Source organism: Falco cherrug, chromosome W, assembly GCF_023634085.1.
Source record: "Falco cherrug isolate bFalChe1 chromosome W, bFalChe1.pri, whole genome shotgun sequence".
Lineage (NCBI taxonomy): Eukaryota > Metazoa > Chordata > Aves > Falconiformes > Falconidae > Falco > Falco cherrug.
Window position 1 is genome coordinate 16,801,234 of NC_073719.1, and position 24,456 is coordinate 16,825,689.

Genomic DNA, 24,456 nt, shown 5'->3' on the forward strand with positions numbered 1-24,456 from the left:
GGTGTCCTTTCTGATCAAGATAACTGAAATGCAAACACGGAAGATACCTGGAGTACGGATGAAGAAGATTGCACAAATAATATCAATGATACAAAGGTGCCTCTAGCAAATGGAGAGAGAGAAAAAAAAAGCCTCTTATGGAAATGGAAGAGAATGAAGATGGAAGCAGCAGAAATGCAGTGGGAGGTTGTGAATACTTCCTGAGATACAGCTTAAAACCCAAGTCTTTTGGATGACGTTTCTAATATGATCCCTAAAATAAGACCAGTTTCTACACGTGATGAAAATGCACTTTTTGTAACAGAGAGGGAACCTGGAAAAGACTCTGGATTTAGTGATGATTTTCCCAGGGACTGCTTTATCGACAACAAAATAGGAGAAACAGAAATGGAAAGTCTTTTTGCAAATGCTCAGCAGTCATGTGCCATGCTGAAAAGGAATCTTGATGAAGAACTAAAACAAGATACGGGAAGATTTAAGGGTAAGGTAGGAATGCTGCAAGTAGTAGTCCTGGCTTTGGAGAAAGAGAAGGTACAGCTGCCAAAAGAGGTAGTTCACCTGCTACTCCTTTATTCTTTAATCTCGCTCCGGATCAATGGTCCTGTTCATTTCAGCTATTTGTCACGAAGGGAAGATGCTTCCTACAAATTGGGTTTTGTTCTAATGGAAATAGGTGACTGGTGAATAAAGAGGGCAGTGGAGAGTTGTCTTTTTCCCCATTTTTGGAAACCGGAATGCATTATTGTTCCAGTTTAACAGCAGGTGGCACTTGGTTCCAGTGCAAGTAGTTATCACTTCATTGCCATAAAAAGAAATCCATATAAATATGTCGGTTCTGATTCTGAATCAAAGAATGAAAATAGCTTCTGAACAGGGTCTTGACTATTAATTCATGTGCTGTGATATCTGCATGGTGTGTCTTCATTGTCTTTTGTGAAAGTTCCTCTTTCCTGTGAAACCATTTGTGTTTGTGGGTTTGGGATCTTTTTTTTTCTTTCCTCCCCTTGTTCAGGGAGCACAGTTCCACTTGATTTTTTTCTGGTGGTGTTACAACTAACGCTGCAGTCCTTCTAACTGTCCATCAGTAATGCTTTCACTTTTTTGTTGTTCATGTTTTAAGATACACTATTGTTTCCTTTCTAAGGGCTGTATTTTTGTTATGTCTCTCATGATGAGTGAATTTGAAGAACTCTCAATGACATAATACACACTGTAGTGTAATTTTGTGAAAATGCTTCTCTATGGATTAAAAAAAAGATTTCATTTTGTATTATTTCAAAGGTAAACCCTGAATCAATCCATCTTGGATGTGGTGTTTCTGTCTTCTAGAAATACTAAGAAATACAAGAAGCTTAACTTTGTTTTTATAGGTTGAGAAGAAAAAAGCAAAGAAAGATGTTCAAGAGCACAGGCGGTGGCAAAACAGGAATGCCTGGATAAATTAAATACACCACCAGGCAACATGACTAATTGGCGAATGAAGCAAAAGATTACTCTAAGGAAGAACGCCTGTTTGAAAATGGAGAATGAAAACACTATAGAAGAAAAAAACAAAAAGAGTTTTTCATCTGGGGAGAGCTCAAAATTGATTAAAATGCCAATGAAAGGGTCAGCTAAGGAAATAATCTCTAATTCTTATTTGTAGTGCTATGTAAGTGTCTTAGGTTTTCTAATACTGTAGTAGTTGAAGTAGTTTCCCCAGGGGTGAAAGCCATAGTGAGTAGTCCACTGCTTCTCAAAAAGCGAAGAAAATTTCTTTTTAGAAAACACGAAGCTCACGATGGAGGTTCAATTTTATTGCCTGCTCTAAAAAAAGAAAAGGAGACAAAAAAAGAAAACAAACCCCACCCAAATTCCTGTGATTTACATGTTAATACTGAGGCAAAATGCATCTTCAAAACCAGGAAGAAAAGCAGCCTGGAAAAAGCAGTTACTTTTGTAGGAAACGGCCACCTAGAAAAGAAAAGTAGGAACTTGGGGTTTGCTACTACTCCCTTTTCTAGGTGATTTTAGTGATCTCCGTGCAGTTGGTGTTTTCATTAAGTTAATATGCCCTTTGTCAGGGGAAGATGATATTACCGAACCGGTCTCAAAAGTCTAAAGAAGGCACACATCTTTTTATGTAAACCTAAGCAGGAGTTTTTTCCTGTCTGTCCTTCAAGGAATCTCTGCTCTAGATGCTTTCTGTACCGTGGCTATTTGGATATAGTCCAGCTTAACCTGGATCTAGCTCAGATTCCGTGTGTCCCCCTCACTCCTAGGGGCAGGTTTTTTAAGCACTTGGGCATCTTCCATGATCTTTGCAGTCAAGTCTGTGGTTTTATCATAGATATTTGTCGTCTCAGTTGTTTCTGGACATCATCTTAAGTATGTCTGTTTCACAGAAATACTTTTTGCAAACCTACTCACTCGGTGATTTTTTTCTTTCTTTCTGTGTAATGCACTAAAGTTGCCCTGAATGCCAAAGGTGCAAAGGAAAGTAAAAGACAGCCTTCAAAGCAGAAGGCTCATCAGCAGATGAGCTCTTCCAGTGGCAATCATGGTCAAGTACCGGATGAGAGCACTTCCAGTGAAACATCTGAGGATGAAGGAAGGTATGCATATAAGGAATGTTGAAAATAAAACTTACTGATAAAAACTGACCTGAGAGCTGGAGGCAAGTTTGGGGTTTTTGTTGTATTTGGGGTTTTTTGGCAAATCTGATGCATATGAAGATTCTTATTCTTTCGTGTGACCACACTACCTGATGCGCTTTGTGTTGACAAACACTTCACTTTTGTTTAGAGTGCCTTGAACATGCTGGCCAAGTCAACAACGAGGTCACGTGCACAAATTCTGATTAATTACATGAGTGTGTGCACAGGCATAGAAGTATTACATGTGTTTAAAAAGGGCGAGGAGAGACTTACAGAAAAGCAAAATTCCTCTTTCACTGCAGGTATCTCAGGATTTTTTGCCCTGCTCCCCGCTCCACCTTTTCTCTTGCAGCTGCGTACCCTCCTGACTTCTTGCCCACCCTGAACTTACTTGTGTGGGTTGTGGCAAAGTGAGAAAGAGAAGTTGTTGACACTGTTCAGCACTAGCTAAAAATCTGGTGTGTTATCACCGCTGTTTTGGTCAGAAATCTAACACACAGCGCTGTGTGGGCTGCTGTGAAGAAAACAAACTGCATCCCAGCCAGACGCAGGACACCAGAGAATCCAAAATTACAGTTCTTTGACCTGTAGGAGAAGGATTCTCAGTACTGAAGAGAGCTAAACCCCTGGTATTAAACAGGGAATGCACGTAACCGTAGAGCTCCATGTCTGTAGCTGTAAGATTTCTGTCACTTTGCGTGAAGTTTAGGGAACAGTTATTTCAACTGTTTGCTTAATATCTTGTGGAAAAATTAGCCTTCCAGTAGACATAATAGTACACAATAATTGTTTCAGTCTTGAACTATATCTAGCAAAGTTACTATACTAGATTTTAGTTTAATTCACTTCTGAAATGAAGTTTTCAAAGCAACTGTAGTGTTATTCATTAATCAATGTAAGCATTTCAGTACTGAAATATATTTCTGTTTTCTAGACCTGCAGCAACAACCGGGAGTGAAAAGAACAAGGTACTGTAAAACTGGTTTCTTGATAAACGGTTTCTATCAGTTTTTAATCACTTAAATGGGAACTGTGTTTATGTCGTTGTGATAAAGAACTTAGTCCCAAAATAGGATTGCAATCAAAGTTTGCAATTTATTAAGCAAATAGAGGCAAGCAAAGAGCGCTGGGTGCGCCGGGAGCCTCCGCTCCTCCAAGACGCGCGCTGTACAAAGTTTATTTTTGGTTTATATTTCCTAAACTAAGACATATTCCTAGCTATTTCTAAGAAAGGGTCGGTTTATGTCAATGGGTCCTTGGAACAGGCGTGTACTTCGTGGCGCGTGCTCTTTCTATCTCCGAGGGTCTTCTTAACCCCTGTCTGGCGGTCGGTGGATGAAGTCAGCAGTCTTCCTCGGCTCACCCTTAGGATGACCCTAGATTTTACGCGTGCACCCTGTAAACTTCTCTTACTTAACACTGTGCTGTTAGCAGCTCAGCCTGCATATCAGGGTGTGTAACCAGATGTCCTTTTTAAGATACAGAAATGAGGTATGTAGCCAGATGTTCTTTGCAAGATACAGGAACTATAGACATTGATCACTCTGTTTTTCTTAAGCGTGTGGTTATACAAGGGTATGTAAGACAGAAGGTTACATTTCATCCTGCGGTCCTAGCATTGTTCTATATCGACACGAAGCAAATGAACACATTTCACCATCCCCCATCTTCTTTTTTATGGTATTGATTTGTGTTTTTGTTTCCAGTCGAGTCAACACTTGTCGAATTGGTGTCAATTTTGGATCTTTTTTTGGTTTTATTATCATCAGGGAATGGGTTTTCTCTTTCCCTGGTTCTGGGTGAACAGGTACCGCTGATATTTGTATCCCTTGTATAACCGAGTGTATTAATTTGGTAAAAGAAGGTGTTAAACATGGAATGATTAGCAATCCTCCACATATCCCCAATACAATGATCCCAATTTTAGTAAGCCAACCACCGCCTATAAATTTCCCCCCCCCCAATCCTTCTAGATTGATTACATTCCAAGTTTGAACTGGGACATGTGGAATTTTCTTCATTTCTTTTATCAGCTGATTTACGGCTTTTCCTTCATCATCACTCTCTAAACAACAATTACTAAGGTTAAATTTTCCACAGACGACTCCTTCTTGTGCTAACAGACAATCCAGAGCTAAGTGATTTTGATACAAAGCGGTTCTCATCTTGGTATTTTGTTTTGCAATTAATCCAAGTGCATCTCCGGTTTTATTTACAACTATTTCTACTACAGCTTGTAGCCTAATTACTCTATTAAGCATATATATTGGGGTCCTATAACCCCAGGATCCATCTTCTGCCCACGTAGCTGGATCATAATAGGCAATGATTCTTTCAGGAGGCCATTCATTATATTTCCAATTTCCATTTGTAAGCTTCGTTTATGGCGCCTTTTCCTTAGCTCATCAGCTTCAGCGTATACTGGGACCCCTAATCGCTCTCCCTGAACTCTGGGTAACAGGAAAAAACTGGGTCTTATAGTTCCTAATACACAGGATCCTGTCCAGTTCTTTGGTAAATATGCATAGGCTAGTTTGCCACAAATCCAGTAACGTCCTTCAGGAGTTGGCCAACCGTTGGGTGTGTTTGTTCCATTGGTCCAGTTCTTAAATTGATGATTCATTTCCCGTGGGTTTCCCCATTTATCCCAGCTATTCTGAGTTTCATTCCATAGGTAACCTCCTTCACACTCCAGGTTGCCTACTTGTCTTCCTTTGGTTTTTTAGATTTTGCCAACAACGTCTTCCAACTATACTCGTTTGGAGTACCCATTGTTGTTTTCTATTACCCTTTTTCATTGTTTCCCATGCTTGGGGATTGCTGATGTTGCTCTCCATAGCCTCCCATGGCCGTCGTTCACCTTGATTTGTTCCACCACAAACATAACAATTAGTTATATTCAATGACTTAGCAATGTTTTCAGCAAGATTTATAAATAGATTTTTAGCAACTGTGGGAATTTCATATTTTACTCCTGTTTCTATTTCATGATAAAATGAGTTGAATAACAGTCTATGTTGCACTGACTCTTTTATCCTTTCTTTGATTTTCATATTAATAACTACTCCCGGGTCTTTTCCAGGTCCATATATCTTAAGTCCAATTTTGGTTACTTTCTTCTGTTTCCAAATCTCTAAATTTATAAGGTTAAATTTACTAGATTGCAGGTACGGGTTGTACAATTACTGTCTGTTTGTACCCTTGTGATTGAAGCTTGTAAACTTCCACGTGGATTATCATACTCCCAGCCTGCAGTATCCCAGCATACACAGGACCATCCCCTTCTTCGGCATAGGTGTGTCGATTGATACCTCGCGGTTTGACTAGGTACATGATCAGGGTTTATTTGACATTGATGTCCGCCGGGGCAGATGTATTTTGGTTGATTACTATAGTACCGTCTCCACTCCAAACTCCCACAATTAGTGTCTGGATCATCATCTATAATATCACATGCATCAAAGATTACTGATACTGACGTGTTCAAATTGGTTATAACCCGACTTGTTCCAATTAATCTACCTACTTCCGAATTTGTCTTAATTTCCACCCGATACTGAGAAGGGAGTTCTTTTGGATCATAGCAGACGGTCCTGTTACCTTTTCTGCACAGAGCATACTGGGTTTGGTTATGAATGCAGTTTCCTATTTTCTGGTCTTTACAGTCATAGACCGTATGAGACACCAAGGTTTGGGAACTTACCCGTCCCCTTCTAGTAGTTACTATACATTGATTGCAGTTGTTGGTCGTAGCCTGGGTTAAGGAACTCACCCCAAGCAGGACTAGAAGAGGTCCGGTAAGGGCTATAGCGATCGATGGTCACAGCCCGAAGGGGTTGCAGCCCTTGGCAGACCTTCCAAGCCGCAGCACCAGTTCCCTATGCGGTCTTGCCCTCTTCGTTAATCTTAAGGGATCGCCTCTTTTAAACAGCCAGATGAGATAATTTGTATGCTGCGTCCCAAAAATTTTGGTATATATTGTGGATAGCTTATTACTGCCTCTTATTTCCTAAAAACACTTCTTGATTAAATCAACAACAATAAAACCTTACCCAGGGTAGGTTATGGAAGGGGGGGGTGGCTTTGTACCGAATACACTGAAACTCTAAGCTGTTATTTAGATAGTGTTCCTGTCCTCCTCCTGGGGAAGTAATATACTTAAAACATTTGGAACACTTAGCCCTTAAAAATAAACAACACTGTTTACACGACGGACAGGCACTAGTACCGGCTCCTCTCCAGGGGCTTGAGAGGGTACGACTTTTTGTCAATCCTCGTATACATTAATACATTACTGGCTCTTAACTGTTCCCGGTTACTGCTTAATTCTACAGGAGTAATTACAATGAAATTCCCACAGCAACTTAGCTTATGCTCTTTGATGAAGGCTTCGTCAAGTTCTTCTGATGGTTAGTTTAGTTCTTCCTGGTTCCGATGTTATTTTCCACTCCTTCACCAGACCTTTTACTCGCGAAACATGTGGCCATCCTTTCTCAGCAGTTCTTACAGCTGTTTCTGTAGTTAATAAAACAAGAAAAGGTCCTTCCCAGTGAATAGTGAATGCTGTACCACTTATCTAAAGGATGACACACCGATGTTTAGTTGAAAGTCGGGAAATGTCCAAGGACCCTTATTGCCACATGACGGATGCACAGACTGCTAAGTCCTTGGGTTGATTACCTTTAGAAGGGACATTTTGTCTTAGATTCCTGTTGTACATGCGATGTGGCGAAGATGGAGACTTTAAACATGGCCGCTAAGGAATAGAGTCTGCGTAGAGACAACTCCTCAAGGACATTGCGCAGGCACGAGATATGTAAATGGATTCTCAGAATTGTAATGAATATATAAACAATTTCTTGGAAAACTAATGAATAGGTCTGAGTAGCTTGTATAAAGGGGGGACTGAAAAGCCCCCTCGGTGTGCATGACTTTGGTGGAGCGATCCCCCATGCACCCAGCGCTGCCGAATAAAGATAACCTCCGCCCACCTGCATATTGCTGACTGATTCTTCAAATCACCAGAGGGGAGATAGGTTTTCTTCTTCCCATGTTTTTATCAACACCTCATCTCCCGCTTTCAACTGATGCATTGCAAAACCTAGAGGTGGTGTTTGAGCCATCATCCCAATTTCTCTCAGCTCTTTTAATCTCTTTCCGATGGTAATGATATACTTTTGGATACTATGATCCTCAACTACACTGTTCCCTAGAGGCATCCCTTGAGAATAAGGCATGCCATATAACATTTCATATGGCGATAATCCAGTCTCACTGTGTGGTTTAGTTCTTATGTTTAAAAGTGCCAATGGTAAACATTTTGTCCAGGGCATTTGTGTCTCGATCATTAACTTAGCTAATTGTTGTTTTATTGTTTGATTCATTCTTTCTACTTTCCCCGAGCTTTGTGGGTGCCACGGAATGTGGTATTCCCACTGAACACCTAATGATTGACATAATAATTTTATTATCTTGGGAGTAAAGTGCGTGCCCTGATCAGAATCAACGTACTGGATTATCCCATATCTAGGTATCAAATGCTCTAATAAAATATTTACCACTGTTTGTGCCGTAGCTCGTGCTACAGGATAAGCTTCTACGCATTGTGTTAAATGATCTACTGTTACCAACAAATATTTTATCCTCCCTACCTTTGGTAATTCAGTGAAATCAACTTGTACTTTCTCAAAAGGTCTGCAAGCTGGTTTTCTCCCCCCCATGGCTACTTGTCGAAACACTGTCTTATTTATCTTCCGACAAGTTAAGCAACCCTGTGTGATTTGCTTTGCGATTTCAAAAATCCCAATGCAGCCAAACTGTTTAAGGAAATGATCACTTAACGCCTTTGTACCCCAATGTGTTGTGCATGCAAATGTTCCAATATTTGCCTAGCATAGGCTTTTGGCAACATCTCTCGCCCATCGGGCAGGGTCCATTTTCCTTGTTCTAACTTAGCTCCTATTCTCTCCAATTTTGTTTGTTCCTCAGGGCTAAACTTCTTTTCTTCTTCCTCTTGTCTTTCTTCCTCCTGTGCTACGTCCTGAGTCCTCAAGGCTGCTTCCTGGGCTTCTTTATCTGCTAAATTATTTCCTCTGGTTTGGTAATCTAATCCCTTTTGGTGTCCTCTCACACGTACCACTGCTATCTCCCTTGGTTCTCTTAATGCCCTTAAAATTCTTACTCTTAATTCCTGATGTATAAAATTCCTCCCTTGAGTATTAATTGAACCTCTTTCTTCCCAAATTTTTCCAACAGCGTGGACCACCCTATATGCATATTTAGAATCTGTAAATATAGTCCCGCTTTTCCCCTTTTTTAACAATTCCAGGGCCCTTCACAGGGCATACAGCTCACAAGCCTGAGCTGACCATGATGGACTCAAAGGTCCTGATTCCACAGGTTCTAGGTCCTTATTAATTCTTGCATAGCCTGATTTTATTTTCCCTTCCATACCCGGGAGGAGCCACCTGTAAACAGTGCTTCTCCTTTCTCCAATTCAGTATCCCTTAAATCTGGCCTTACCTTCGTCTGGGTTTCAATTACCTCTAAACAGTTGTGTTGTCATTTCTCCGATGGTTCTCCAAACAAAAACTGTGCTGGACTCTGAGCAGAGGTTACCCTCAGTTCTCAGTCAGGGGAGTCAATTAGTATTGCTTCCTACTTTAGGATCCGGCTATCTGTTAACCATTTTTCCGCTTTCTGTTGCAAAACACTTCTGACATTGTGTGGAGTATACACCTTTAAAGGAGCACTAAAGGTAATCTTCCTAACTTCCTCTATTAGTAATGCTGTAGCGACCAAAGCTTGGAGACAAGCAGGCCATCCTCTACTTACCGGATCAAGTAACTTAGAACAATACCCCGCGGGTTTCTTAATTCCTGCCCAGTCTTGAGTAAGGACTCCATATGCTGTCTGGTTTGATGTATTCACAAAAAAAATAAAAAGGTTTTCCCAGATCTAGGAGGCTCAATACAGGCACTTGCATTAATGCCCTTTTTATTTCCTCAAATTTGTGATCATCTTCTGTGAATCCCTGAAGCTGGTTATTAATTTCTCATATAAGAATTTAACCTTTTCGCTGTAGCTTTCAAGCCATGGCCTACAATATCCTAATAATCCCAATATCTGCCAAATTCCCTTTTTAGTTTGTGGGGGTCTTAAGGCTAGGATCCCAGATACCCTGTCAGGATCCAACTTCTTTCTTCCCTTACTCAGCCAATGCCCTAAATATTTCACTTCCTGTTTTACAACCTGTAATTTTGATCGAGACACCTTTAATCCCTTTTCTCCTAGAAAATCTAACAACTTAATAGTAGTTTCTCGGGTTCCTTCTTCAGTTTCTCCTGCTACTAATAGATTGTCCACATATTGCAATAATTTTGCCTCCCTGGGTAATGTAAAATCTTGTAAGATTTTCTCTAAAGTTTGTCCAAATAAATTTGGTGATTCTGTAAACCCCTTTGGTAGTACAGTCCATCTTAATTGTTGTTTTCATCCCGTTTCAGGGTCCTCCCACTCAAAGGCAAAATAATCTCTGGATCTCTCACCCAGGGGGCAGGCCCAAAAGGCATCTTTCAAATCTATTACGCTATACCAAGTATGTTTGGGAGATAGATGGCTCAGTAAAGTATAAGGATTTGCCACTACAGGGAGTTTAGTGATTGTTTGCTGATTGACAGCTCTCAGGTGCTGTACCATCCTGTATGACCCATCAGATTTCTTTACAGGGAGGATGGGTGGATTATGAGGTGACATACGTGGTTCTAAAGTTCCTTTTTCCAGACGTCTGTCAAGTACAAGTTTTAATCCCTTTCGACCCTCCACTGGTATAGGGTATTGTTTGACTCTAATGGGACAATGCGGATCTATTATTTGCACTTTTATGGGGCCCATTTCTATCTTTCCAGTTTCCCCCTCCTTACACCATACTGAAGGGTTAATGGCTTCTTCATCCTCTTGTGTTAAAGTGTGAAATTTAACCTGCAGTTTGTCCCCTTGACTCTGAATCCTCAAGTTTAGTTTCAAAATCAGATCCCTTCCTAGTAAGTTGTACTCCGCTTCAGGGAGCAAAAGTAAACCATTAAGACAATTTTTTTTCTCTGTTTCTACTTCTACATCTTTCAAGACAGGTACTTGAAAAGGTTCTCCTTTTGCCCCTACTACTGACATATAACTCTTCCCTTTTTCTATTCCTTTTGGAAGTTTTCTAATAGTGGATTTTTCAGCCCCTGTGTCCACTAAGAATAAAACTTCCTCCTTATGGGGACCGATTAATAATTTTATCAAGGGCTCTGTTGATGTTGAAGTCCCCAGAAGATATAGCCCCTGACACCTCTGTTCTTCTTTGAATACTTTCTCATCCTGTTCCTGCTTGCGACAGTTCTTCCGAACATGTCCCTTCTTATTGCAATAGTAACAGACAGGAATTGTGGATCTTTCTCGATAAGATTGTCCCCTGGGTGTTTTCTCTATTCCTTTTTCCCTTCTCTCTCCAGACGGGGTCTTATTTCTCTGGCTTTCTCTTACTGCTGCTACAAAGATTTTGGCTCTTGCTTTTTGTTTTTCCTCATCTCTCCTAACATATACTTTCTGTGCTTCCCTAAGTAACTTTTCTAATCCTCTCTCTTGCCAGTCTTCCAACTTTTCTAATTTCCTTCTTATGTCCCCCCAGGATCTAGCCACAAATTGTGATCTAAGGAGCGTGGTTCCGGCCACTGTACTCGGATCAATTCCAGAATACATTTGTAGGCTTTTCCTTAATCTCTCCAACCATTCTGTTGGAGATTCATCTTTCCCTTGTTGTTCATTAAATGCTTTATTAATGTTTTGCCCTCGGGGAACCACTTCCCTTATTCCCTGTATGATTAATGTTCTCAAGTCCCTCATATTCTGTTTTCCTTGGGGTTGTTGATGATCCCGGTGGGGATCCACATTTGGCCATTTGTGGTCTCCCGGGGGTCCTGCCTGATTCTGTCTTTCCCAGATTCTCGTTCCAGCTTGCCTAATCGTTCCCTTCTCCTCAGCAGTAAATAAGATCCCTAAAACGGACTGTATTTCTTCCCAAGTATAAGTATTGGGGCCTAGGAACTGGTCCAGTTTTTCAGCTGCTCCGAAGGGATCACCTAACAGGGTCCCCATTTCTTTCATCTGTAGTATTTAATGGGACTGCCACAAACCCGATGCCTCCCTGATTGCCTCCGAGGGGTACCTCTCGTAAGGGATACAGAGAAGCTCCCTCAGATACGGCAGTCCTACTTCTCATACGTGCAGCCGGGGGTCGATCTAATTCCGGTGCTGTTGGTGGTGGAGGCAGGGGCAACGGTGGTACTGGTGGAGATACCACGGCCACCGGAGGGGGAGCTGCCGCCGGGGGTGGATTGTTAAGATATGGAGGTGGTAGGTTATCTAATGGCTCCCATTTATCATCTTTTTCTCTTTCCTGTTTTTCTTCTTCTGCTTTTAGTGTAAGTATTGAGGCTGGAAAAGGACGTGAAGTCCTGATCCATAATCCTGCATAATCACTTTCCTCCTGACTAAAAGGTTCCTTTGAATTAACATGCATATTTAAGGCCTGGCAAATCCAGTCTTCAAAAGAACCGAAAACAGGCCAAAAGAGATGTGGTCTTATAGGCTCCTTTGGCCATTCTACCATACAATACTGGATCATTTTTAATTTACTTTTTCCTTTTATGGGGCCAACAATATGGAATTGTTGTTCCAATTTCTAATCATTATTGCTAATGGACTTTCTGGTGGTATGTCTGGCAATTTGCTCCCTTTCTCGTGGTCCCTGGTCTTCGATTTTGTCTGGCCCATCTAGGAATTTTACTGTGGCAATTCCTACAGCCCTTGGTTACCTTAGTAGGAGTGTCTTGCAGGGGGTTTAGGACCCACCACCCACCCACGAATCCTATAGGAATCGCTTTGGTCCTTCACCGGCCAAGTCCCTCGCGGGAGATTGGAACCGCGGTTAGAAGACCTCCACAATGGCTCTGGAACAAAGTTCTGTCTCAGTCACACTCTTACACACACAGGCAACCGAATCCCACCCAAGGGAACGGTATGCGCCTTAAATACTTACAACTCTGTCTTCGTTCGGATCTTTGCACGCAGAATTACGGGCAACATACAGTGCTGCAGCCAGCAAGGGAGCTCATTAAAAAAATCAAATTCTTTGCTTGCCTTTATTCAGGTTCAGGATGGCGTTAGTCCCGACCTGACTCGAAAAGGAGCCACCAAATGGTGGGGCGCCCCTCCTTGATCAAGTCAGAATTCAGGAACCAAAGCCATCCCGGATGAGCCCCCAGGTGTGAAAAGAACTTAGTCCCAAAATAGGATTACGATCAAAGTTTGCAATTTATTAAGCAAATAGAGGCAAGCAAACAGCGCTGGGTGCGCCGGGAGCCTCCGCTCCACCAAGACGCGCGCTGTACAAAGTTTATTTTTGGTTTATATTTCCTAAACTAAGACATATTCCTAGCTATTTCTAAGAAAGGGTCGGTTTATGTCAATGGGTCCTTGGAACAGGCGTGTACTTTGTGGCGCATGCTCTTTCTATCTCCGAGGGTCTTCTTAACCCCTGTCTGGCGGTCGGTGGATGAAGTCAGCAGTCTTCCTCGGCTCACCCTTAGGATGACCCTAGATTTTACGCGTGCGCCCTGTAAACTTCTCTTACTTAACACTCTGCTGTTAGCAGCTCAGCCTGCATATCAGGGTGTGTAACCAGATGTCCTTTTTAAGATACAGAAATGAGGTATGTAGCCAGATGTTCTTTGCAAGATACAGGAACTATAGACATTGATCACTCTGTTTTTCTTAAGCGTGTGGTTATACAAGGGTCTGTCAGACAGAAGGTTACATTTCATCCTGCGGTCCTAGCATTGTTCTATATCGACACGAATCAAATGCACACATTTCACACAGGGAAGTGGCTGTGATGAGGGAGAGCGATTTAGTGGGGCAGAAGGTTTTAGCCCAGCCGCAGGGTGGGAGCGGGCCAAACCAGGGGAAGTGATACAGGCTCCCCTGCGCCAGGCTGTGGGAAATGAAGGACCCATTACGGTGACGGTCCCGTTTTCAAGAACAGAGTTGAAGCATTGCAAAGCAACTGCAGGAAATTACCGAGACGACCCTAAGAAGGCGGCTGGTGTTTTTGAAATAATGATGGTTAAAACACAGGATGGTCCATGGCCGGAGCAGTGCACTCCCCAGCCAGCTCTGGGAGCCGAGCGGCAACTCCCTGTGGGGCCGAGTGCTGCCCTGGGGGCTGGCAGGGGAGCCGGCACAGGGGCTTTTCCAGCTGGGACACGGGGGCACGGGCGAAGGGCCACAGTCACGCAGCCTCTCTCCTCGCCTTCTCTTGCAGACGGACAGCCCGGCGTGCAGGGTGGCAATGCCCTCCATCAGGGTGAGGCGGGAGGAGACAGCCCGTCTGCCAGCAAGGCAGGCAGCAGCACCACAGAAGGTGCACGCAGCTCGGGCACCAGGAGCTGCCAGCACTTGCTGCAAGCTCCCGCCTCTGCCAGCAGCAGCCTCTGCAGCTTCTGCCCAGGGCAAGGGAAAGGCCAGCAGCACTGCAACCAGCAGACACCGACAGCTTGTCCCATCTACTCGGGGCATCCCTGGTGAGCAGGGGAAAGCCACCAGTGTGCAGAGCAGGAGGCATGCCCCACTCAGCCCTGCAGCCAATGCCACAGCTGGGAAGGAGACAAAGAGGTACCTTTTGAGTACGGACCCGGACAAGGTTTGCACTGGGAGCCACCGACCCAGCCAGCAGACAGCGGCACAGTGGCACTGGGAACACAGGCTGGGTGCGGCGAAGATGGCAAGATCAGAGGAGGTCCGGGCGGCCCAGAGTGGCAAGGCCTCTGCAGGTCAGCACGTGCGTGACGCACGTAAAAGCACCGGTGCTGCTGGCAGGGTTTCTGTGCCAGCTTCCCTGGGCAGGAGGGATGTGGCTTCAGGGCAGCAGGGACAAGGGGAAGAGCGCGATCTCAAAACACAGGTGACGCTCACCAAAAACAAGTGCAAAGGCAAATCGCTGCGGGAGCACCACAAGGCTCTTCAGGAGCATGTGGCCATCTCGTCAGTGAAGACGGAGATTCAGAAAGCCCAGCCCAGCAGGACAGGCAGTCATGCAAGCGCAGCGGCTCGTGTCCCCAAGAAGAACTGGGCAAGGGCAGCAAGGCCACGGAACAGCCCAGGGTCCCTGCCAAAGGAAAAAGACTGGGGAGAAGACAGAGACAATGAGCTGCCCCAAGAAGAGGGCATCACCATTCACAGCATCTGGGTCAACCCCTCATTCCTGGAGTTCTTCCAGGACCCCCACGCTGGTCCCCAGGATGGGCCCTGCTGGCTGAGCAGTGTAGGCAGAGGGGCAGCAGCAGACGCAGCTGGCAACCTACAGAGCATTTCAGCTATGCAAGGGGAACCCGTGGAAGTTGAGCCAGCAGCTGCTGCCCTGGCCACACCTTCTGAGGAAGAGGGGCACTGCGCACATCTAGCTCCCATAGCACAAGAGTCAATGAATGCACCCGATTCTGCTCTCCTCAGTGAGCAGCCCACAGCAGCACAGGCAGAGAGCCAGGCGGCTGCCCCACACAGCCCCGCAGCCTACAACATGGCTCTGCAGGACACAGACCAGTGTAAAATGAGTGGGGTCCTGAACGAGGCTGTGGCTGTGATCCAGGGACTCGGTCAGCAACTGGCAGAACAGCGGGACCCAGCACAAAACGTGCATGTGGTGATGGCACCAAGACCACCTTCAGCAACTCAGGACAGCGAGTCTTCCTTGCCTGGAAAGCCTCCAGGAGAGGCCAGCACAGCCTCTCTCGTGCAAGAGGAATGTGAGGATGGGGAACACATGGCTTCTGCCATGTCTGGAGACCATCAAGGAGAGGCCAGCACAGCCTCTCTCGTGCAAGAGGAATGTGAGGATGGGGAACACATGGCTTCTGCCATGTCTGGAGAGCATCAAGGAGAGGCCAGCACAGCCATTTTCTCCCCAGCAGCGCACGAGGAAGATCTGGCTTCATTGCTGCCTCAGATCTCTCTGCATGATGCTGCCATACCCCACCTTGACCGAGCAGGGGAAGATAAAAGAGGTTACATGGATTCTCCCTTGTCTGCAGAGTCTTGGCACCAGGTGAGCCTGGAGTGCGTGTCGGGCACGGACCATCACAAGGTACTGTAGGCACGTATAGTGTCCAGGGTGTGTGCAGCAGGGAGATGGCTGGTGCTGTCCGTGTCAGCCCGCTGACATCCCCTCCATCTCCTGCCTGTGCTCTTCTTCTCCCCATGCAAGTGGCCTCCCAGCACAGAGGTGACGCACAGCCCTCCTCTGGCTGCAGGGACCATAAACCTAACCAACCCGACACACGGCACTGCGTAGTCTACCACTAAAGCATGTCCCTAAGCGCATGTCTTTCCCCGGTAGCCAATAACGGATGCTTGGATCTCCTTTGGCTGTTAATGTTTTTATAGGATGCGCCAGGGTTCATGTGTGAGGAGGACAATTGGGAAGATGACGATGATAGAGCTGTCCCAAGATAAGAACATCATCAACCACAGCATCTGGGTCAACCCCTCATTCCTGGAGTTCTTCCAGGACCCCCACGCTGTTCCCCAGGATGGACCCTGCTGGCTGAGCAGTGTAGGCAGAGGGGCAGCAGGAGACACAGCTAGAGACCTGCAGAGCATGTCCCCTGTCCCAGAGGAACCCATGGATGCTGAGCCAGAAGCTGTTTCCCTGGCAACCGCTCCTGAGGAAGAGGGGCACTGTGCACCTCTAACTCTCATAGGAAAAGAGGTGGCAAAGGCACAGGAATCTCCTCTCCTCAGTGAGCAGCCCACAGCAGCCCAGGCAGAGAGCCAGGCGGCTGCTCCACACAGCCCCGCAGCCTGCGCCGCACCTCTGCAGGACCAGTGGGACGTGAGTGAGATCCTGCACAGGGCTGTGACTGCGATTCAGGGACCCAACAGGCAGTGGTAGAACAGCGGGACCCAGCACAAACCATGCATGTGGTGACTGCAGCAACAACACCTGCAGCATCTCAGGACAGTGAGTCTTCCTTGCCTGGAGAGCGTCAGAGAGAGCCCAACTCAGCCACTCTAGTGCCAGCAGAATGTGAGGATGGAGAACACACGGCTTCTGCCATGTCTGGAGAGCGTCAAGGAGAGGCCAGCACAGCCATTTTCTCCCCAGCAGCGCACGAGGAAGATCTGGCTTCATTGCTGCCTCAGATCTCTCTGCATGATGCTGCTGCACCCCACCTTGAGCCAGCAGTAGAAGATGAAACAGATGCCCCGGGGTCTCCCTTGTCCTGGGACTCTTGGCACCAGGTGAGCCAGGGGCGCGTGACCAGCACTGAGCACCACGAGCTACGGCCGGCAGGTGCAGTGTCCAGGCCATGTGCAGCAGGGAGATGGCTGGTGCTGTCCGTGTCAGCCCGCTGACATCCCCTCCATCCCCTGCCTGTGCTCTTGCTCTCCACGTGCATGTGGCTTCCCAGCACAGAGGTGACGCACAGCCCTCCTCTGGCTGCAGGGACCATAAACCTAACCAGCCCGACACATGGCACTGCGTAGTCTACCACTAAAGCATGTCCCTAAGCCCCTGTGTTTCCCCCGGTAGCCAATAACGGATGCTTGGATCTCCTTTGGCTGTTAATGTTTTCATAGGAGCAGCCAGGGCACTCAGCCATAGAGGAGGACAAGCGGGAAGACGACGACGGTGGCAAAGAGCTGTGCCAAGGGGAAGACGTCGCCATCCACAGCATTATGGCCCACCCCTCATTCCTGGAGCTGTTCCAGGACCCCCGTGGTGGTTTCCAGGAGGGGCAGCCAGCCCCTGAGCAGAGCGATAACACGTGGCCCTGCTCCACGCCCAGGGATGAGCCCGAGGATGAGCCAGGTACATCCCCGAGTGTAGCGCTGGCCCGGCAAGGGAAGGCTTAGCCCAGCCGTCCCGGCAATGTGCACCCAGGCCAAAGCAGAAGGACTGCGTGCATGGGGGCTGGCCGTTCCCTGGCCACCACTCCCTGGGGAAAGCTCTCGGTGGCGGGGAGCAGGCAGGATCTTGCCCGGTACCTGCCCAGCCCCCTGCCTACACTTGTCTTCCTTCCACAGGCATGGCTGCCCTCCCGCATGCCCCAGCTCGACGGCGACGGCCCTCCCTCCTCCGCAGGGCGCTCAGGGCTCTGCGCAAGGCTTTCTGCCCTTCTTGCATCAGGCCACAGCAAGAGCAGCAGCGCCGTGCTGGCAGAGGGGTCCCCAGAGATGGCAGCTGGCCCTGATCCTGTGCGGTACCCAGAGGGTGTGGCACAGGGAGGCACGCGAGGCATGGGTGCATGGACGGCGCCCAACACGTTCAGCTGCCACGAGGACGTTGTGGTGCCAGACTCTGCTCCACCCTGGGCACGTTCTGAGAGCAATAAAAGCTGAGCACGTTCCCCCAGTGGTTGCCTGTGCCTGGTCCATCCTGGGAGAAAGACGTGTGCAGGCAAGGCCCATGCCGGCAGGCAGAGCTGGAGAGCCCCTGTGCTCCTTCTTCTCCATGCCAAGCAGAGCCCACGCCTTGGGCCTCTGCCCGTGCCTCTGGCGCTCCAGCTGCTGACCAGCTGGGGCCTCTGCTGCCCTTGCTCCCAGGGCCTGTTATTTGAGTCAGCCTCTGTCCTCAGGGTGTCCTGGCACTTGCTCGGGAGAGCCCTGGGCTGGTGCTGGCAGCAAGCCGGCACTCTGGACGGAACTTGCCTCTAGCTGACTTCCAGGTGCCTCTCTGCCATTCAAACCGAGGACTTTGACCATTTCCTTTGCATCGTAAACTTGGTCTGGTTTAACTAATGCTTGCACCGCACCACCCCGCAGCACCTTGGTCTCACGAGGAACCTGCCCATGGCAGGGGGGCGTAGGAGCACCTACATGAGCCACTTGTTTTTAAAGCCCTCCGTTTTTAAGACCTTGTCCTGAGAGTAGCTGTTTTGGTGAGAAAAGCCAGACCTTCGGTAGTTTAGCTGTTGGCCAGACGTCTGGGGGCTCCGTCTAGAGTTGGTTCTTGACATTTTGCCATATTAGCAGGGCAGCAGGACCATGCTACGAACGAAATGAGGTGCACAACAAACCTCTCAGAATAAACTGAAAGAGGTTTTTACAGACGTTTGAAACAGAAATAGGGAAGACTGGATAAAGGTGGGGAGGAAGACTGATGAGGATACTTGAACATTGCTGCCTGAGGAAGCAAACCTCATAGTAAACTGTTACGTGTATGTGCATTTATGTCTCTGTCTCAGGCATCTTTCCACTTGTGCATTTCCCTGACCTTTGGCTGTTCTTAGACGAGAATCAGTTCCGGAGGAGAGTGCTTCAGACTTCTTTCTGTAACACTGGGACCCAGGAAGTGCCTCGGTGGCACCCCTAGCTGTGACGAGAGAAGGATTTTCCTTCCGTGGAGCCTTTCCTTCACTGTGGCTGTTTAGAACAGGAGGAGGCATGGGAGACCTTCCAGGGTGCCTGCTAGCTGAAATGATTCTGGCGTTCTGTGGGCAATATAGCCACACCTTTCTCTGTCCTCCTTTATGGAGAACATCTGGCATGAACCTTGGGTGGTAATGGGTGTCATTGTGATTCTCTTTTGAAACGTAATTTTTCACAGTTTAAACTCCAAAACGCTCTAGTGATTACACGCATGCATGCAGTTGGGCATCCTTTTCCTTCCCGGAGAGAAGCCCAGAAAAACCTCAAGCATGTGGTGTAGCTGAGAGTTGCAACGGGTAAGAAACTAGGCAAGGAAGCGCTTTCTGACATCAAGCACCATGCGGGTTGACAGTTTCCCCCCTTCTGGCTTGGCACTGGAGTTTCAAACCGTGGCACCGCATGCCCGGCGGCACCATTTTCTGTGTTGGCTGCCTGAGGCAATGGAACAGCTGAATTCAGAGGGATCCTGTGCCCAGGGCTATGAGGCCTCCTGCCGGGCCTCGCCCCCCTCTCACAGTGCAGCCAGGAGCTGCTCTCAGGTGAGCGTCCCCTGTGCCTGACGGGAAATGGAGGCTTTGAGATGTTTGCACCACCCCTCAATCATCAAAACCGATGAGATTTTTGAGACATCAGCTGGAAAAGTGTACATTGTGATGGAGCTGGGGGAAAAGGGAGACTCCTGGTCGGCATGAGGAACAGAGTTGGCTGCTTTGGGAAGAGCCCTGTCAGAGCGGCCATGGCCCAGAGGAGGTGACTTTTCGACGGTCTGAGAGGGTTTTTCACCGTGACCGCCTTTACGGGATCATTTTCTGGTGACCCAGGTGAGACTCTGCTATTGAGCGTCGGTGGAGCTGTGAATCGCAGCAATTCCAGCTTCTTGGTCAACCAGGAGCGAAAGCGTGCCCAGATCTAGTCTGAGAAAGCATTTGGCACGTCATAGAGTTTCGCTCTTCCCTGTGGTCAGCCTTTGTGCCGTTTTCCTGGTCACAGGACTCGGGACTTTTGCTACGGTCCAAGAGCGATTCCCAGGTGAGGAAGAGGTGTACGCGGTTTGAAGACCTGTCTCCCAGCTGGACATTGGTGAGTTATCTCTGCGGGAGCTCGCGTTCCTCACAGAGGTGAGGAAGGCAACTTCACATGGCTACCAGGGCACAGCGAGAACCACAAACAGAAATCCATCCTGCATCTTCTCTGGTGGAGCTGTGCATGGGTGGTGCCGTGGAGCATTTTGGCTGCGGCCGAGTGCAAATGTCAGCTTCTCCCCATTTCACCCCAGAAAGTAGGTAGCACAACTGTTGTGGTGTGCTTCACATGGCTACCAGGGCAAAGTGAGAACCACAAACAGAAGTGTCCTGGGGCCTGGTTGTGGGCCACAAGTTCCTCTGGGGGGGCCCGTGGTGCTCGTTGGTGCCGGAGGGGGGGGCACAGGGGCCTCTGGGGAGGCTTGGAGGGGCCATAGAGTCTTCCCTGCCCCTAGGAAGGCATAGGGGCCTCGGGGGGGCGGCACAGGTGCCTCTGGGGGGGCTTGGGAGGGATAGGGGGCTCTGGGGGGGGGGGGGGGCACAGGAGCCTCTGGGGGTTTGGGGGAGCCCATAGGGGTCTGGGGAGGCATAGGGGCCTTAGTGAGGGGGCCTGGGGGCTTCTGGGGCCTCTGGGGGGGCCATAAGGCTATTTGAGGGCCTGGGGGGGCATAAGGGCCTCTGGAGGGACTTGGCGGGCAGGTGGGGGGGTACAGGGGCCTCTGGGGGGGCAGTAGTGTTGCTGCGAAGGGCCTTAGGTCCTTTAGGTGAGCTGGGGGGTGCAGTGACTATGCAGGGGCCTTGGCAGCGGCTGGGGGGCTGGTTGGAGGGCACAAGGTCCTCTGGGGGGCTTGGGGGGCATCTGGGGTGGATGGGAGGCACAGGGGCCTCGTGGGGGAGCCCATGGGGGGCCATGGGGCTGGGGGGGCCATAGGGCAGCTGTGCCCCCAGCCCGTTCCTCTATACTCCCAGTTCCTGCTGGTGGGTCCACAGAGGGCCCAGGTCGAGCCCCCTCCCCAGGCAAGGGGGGGCCCAGGACGGCGGACACGGTAAGGGGGCCGGGGGCGGCACTGACACACACACCCCAAGCGGGGGGGGGGGGCGTGCGAGCTGTCCCCCCCGGTGCCTCCCCAGCAGCAAACAGCCCGGGGGGGCTGCCCCACCCCCCTGGAGCAGGCAAGTGGTGAGGGGGCGGGGGGGACAGGATGGGGGCTATAGGGGTTAGGAGGGGCTGCAGGGGCTATGAGGGAGCAAACCGGGGCTGTAAAGGCTGAGGGGGCAGGGGGGCGGGGGTGCAGGGGGGCGCGGGGGGGGCAGGTGGTCGGAGGAGGCAGGGGGGCGGGGGACACGGGGGGGGGGCGCACGGAGTGAGCGGGGGGGGGGCTCTCCGGGCAGGCACAGTTTTGGGGAGGGATGGGGGTGCGGGTGTGGGCAGAGGGGGGCCGGGAGGGGCAGGGGGCTGGAGGGGCAAGACAGGGGCTATAGCGGGGGGGGAGGGCGGCAGGGCCCACAGGGGCAACCCCCCCCGGGGCCGTGGGCATGCCCGTGGCCGGCGGCGGGCCCGGCCCGGCCCCGGAAGGCGGGTTTAATTTCCGGCCACGCGGCGCCCCGGCGCGGCTGCGGCGGTGCGGGGCTTCCCCGGGAGCCTGGAAGGCTTTCGGGCCGGGCCGTGCGGCGGCGCGCTGGGTGAGCGGGCGGGCCCGGGCCTCCCCGTCGGGCAGCGGCCGGCCGGGGGGGACGTGGCGGGCCGGCGCTCGGCCGCGGCAGGGAGCGCCTGGTGCCGGCGGCGGGCGGGCTGGGGCGGGAGGACGGCCCGGGCGCGGCGGGGCTGCCGGCGGTTCTCGTCTCCCCGGCAGTGGCGGTGCTCAGCGGGCTGCTCGCGGTGCTGCCTTTTTTTCACTCGGAGCTGCGCCGCTGCCTCAGCGAGGAGGCGAGGAGCGGCGGCGGGGCCCGGGAGGGGGGTCGGCCCGCGGCGCCCTGCCGCCCCCCCGCCGCCTCCGGGTGCCCGGGCAGCCGCCGCAGCTCTGCGCGGGGCTTTGTCTTTCCCCCAGCCGCCGGCCGGGGCCGTGGCAGCGGGCTGGGGCCGCAGGGGCTGCCCTGGGGCCTGCGGTAACGCTGGCGCAGGGGGGCGGCTCCGGAGCCTCTTCAGCCCCTGCGAGCGGGCACGACGAAAAAGAAAGCCGGCGGCGGAAATTCCCCCCCGCCCCCGCGGCTGCTGTCTTTCTGTACAAAGTATTACAAAGGGCAAGCGCGAGGAATTGCTGGTGCCTCGTGGTTACGCAGCCGGGCCTGCTGGGCGCTTGAACCAGCGCGTCCAGTCAGGTAGCGTCATTTTTCTAGTTTGTAAATGAGCCTGAGGTTTCAGCCCCCTTACATTTCTGGACGGCAGTGTACTTGGTCAGAGAGCTCAGTCGCACTGCCAGAGCTGGCGCAGAGTTCCCTTGGGACTCCAGACTTGACTGTCTTGTTGACAGGCTCGAGAGCCTGCTTTGGAAGTCACTTGGCAAGGCACAGCTTCGCCGTGGTTTTGGTACTTGAATTCTGACTGTAGTGCCACTGCCACATGTTAGCCTTTCTCCAGAAGTTACAAAAGCATTCACGTTTTCGCTTTTTAAAAAAAACTGAACAGGCAGTATAAATAAAGGAAGCAAGCTGAACTGTAAAAAAAAGAATATAAAATAAAAATCAGTGAAGCTATCAAGGAGCTATGTGTACCCTCTAGAAGAGGGGTCCTGAAACTTTTTTAAACAGGGGGCTGGCGTGCAGATGAAGTGGCAGGCAGATTCTGCGGCTGCTTGGTTCCCCCCCCAACCCTGGGCGGGGGGGCATGTTTCTGTAAATACCGGGGGCCGGACTGAGGACCCTGGGGGGCTGTATCTGGCCTGCGGGCCGTAGTTTGAGGACTCCTGCTCTAGAAATTCCGCTAGCTAACATACCAATGGGTGAGACTTGTGCATTTTTCTTGGTGGAAAAATATTTCTGCCCTGTGAGCCCTGAGGATGGCTCTGGTAGCAGGGAGAGGCAGTTTCTGTCACTGTGCAGAAGGGTGAAGCTTCTGCTTTCCTGGCTGGGTTTGGTAGTGCTGTCAATGGTGATTGTGTGGTTCTACCAAGATCAGTCATTTGAAATGTTGCCACTTGTTATGTATAATTGGTGGCTCTGGTCTGGTGGGAAGCTAGATCTGCCCTTCATGCTGTGTGACAGGCCATCAAGACCATGTGTCAGACTGGTTATGCCTTTACTGGTGGCTATAGACAAAGAGAAGATCAGAGGGCAAGTGCTGCTCCTCACGTTCACTCTTTCCACCTTTTTGCAGGCTCCATGAGAGAGCACCTAGATGTGTTTGAAGTGTCTGGGAATGAAGCAGACATGGCTTTGCCACCTCCGTCAGGACCTCGGAAGGGGAAAATAGCAAGAGAAGCTACCAAAGCCCCAGCAGAATTGGGGCAGGGGAGGTGGGAGCCCTCAGTAGGGTTGGACATTCGGGAATTGTGTGCCAGACAAGTACAGAATAAATGCTACATGTGAAGCAAAGACACCGTAAGGTGAGGAGTGTGTGAAGGGCGTGTTTGTATGAGAAAGAGCAGTCTGAAGGCACAAAAGGAAAATTGGTTGAACACAGGGATAAAATAAATGAAAACATAAAGCAAAAGCAAGAAAACAAAAGTAGTAGGTAATGTTTATTTGGAGGGGAGCGTGTGTGTGTGTAAATCGCAAGCCTTAGGAAGAGCCTGACATTTCTAAAAAAAACACCCCCAAAAAGGGCAGGCCGGGGGGAGAAAAAAAAGAGACTGGTCTAGGAGAAACATGTAAGAACAGGGAAAGAACCTGGAAAGGGCATGAGGTTTAACGAAACTTTGAGTTGCCACTAGCAGCAGGGATGTCCACTGTTAGCCTGTACAAATGTGTGATCTAGTAGCGACACGGCCTCTCCTCTTTCTCCTCTCGGTCCCTGTGCTCCCCTAATACATCTGCCTAGTCTGGGCTCTGGTCCTGCCCCATTGCCAGGGTGTTTGTGCTGTGGCCAGGCTGAAGGGTCCTTGGGTTCTATTGTGCTTGTGGCGGTTCGCTGCAGTACAAATAATGGATATAAGCTAATTATTAATGTAAGCTATGTTGTCGTAGGGAGGCTGAGTGGAAGAGGAAATTCACTTATAAAGGTTTTCAAAGGAAGGATTTACCAAAGAGCTTTCTCTGTTGATGTGTTCTGTACCTTGGAAATGGAGACTGACTGTTAAAGAAAACCTGGAGTAAAACAAGAATAAAAGAAAAACAACTGAGAGGTTACTGTGCCATGTGCACACTACTGCCAAACAAAGAACTTCAGACTT

General features: G+C 49.4%; 1 protein-coding gene across 1 annotated transcript; it reads left to right on the top strand.

Annotated features, from left to right (window-relative positions):
* Positions 1–16,647: 16,647 nt before the first annotated feature.
* On the top strand, positions 16,648–17,812 carry LOC129734493 (uncharacterized). Its single transcript, XM_055698053.1, has 2 exons — positions 16,648–16,976; positions 17,316–17,812. Exons 1-2 carry the CDS (start codon positions 16,650–16,652, stop codon positions 17,589–17,591), a joined length of 603 nt encoding a protein of 200 aa, XP_055554028.1. The 5' UTR covers positions 16,648–16,649; the 3' UTR covers positions 17,592–17,812.
* The last annotated feature ends 6,644 nt before the right edge of the window (positions 17,813–24,456 follow it).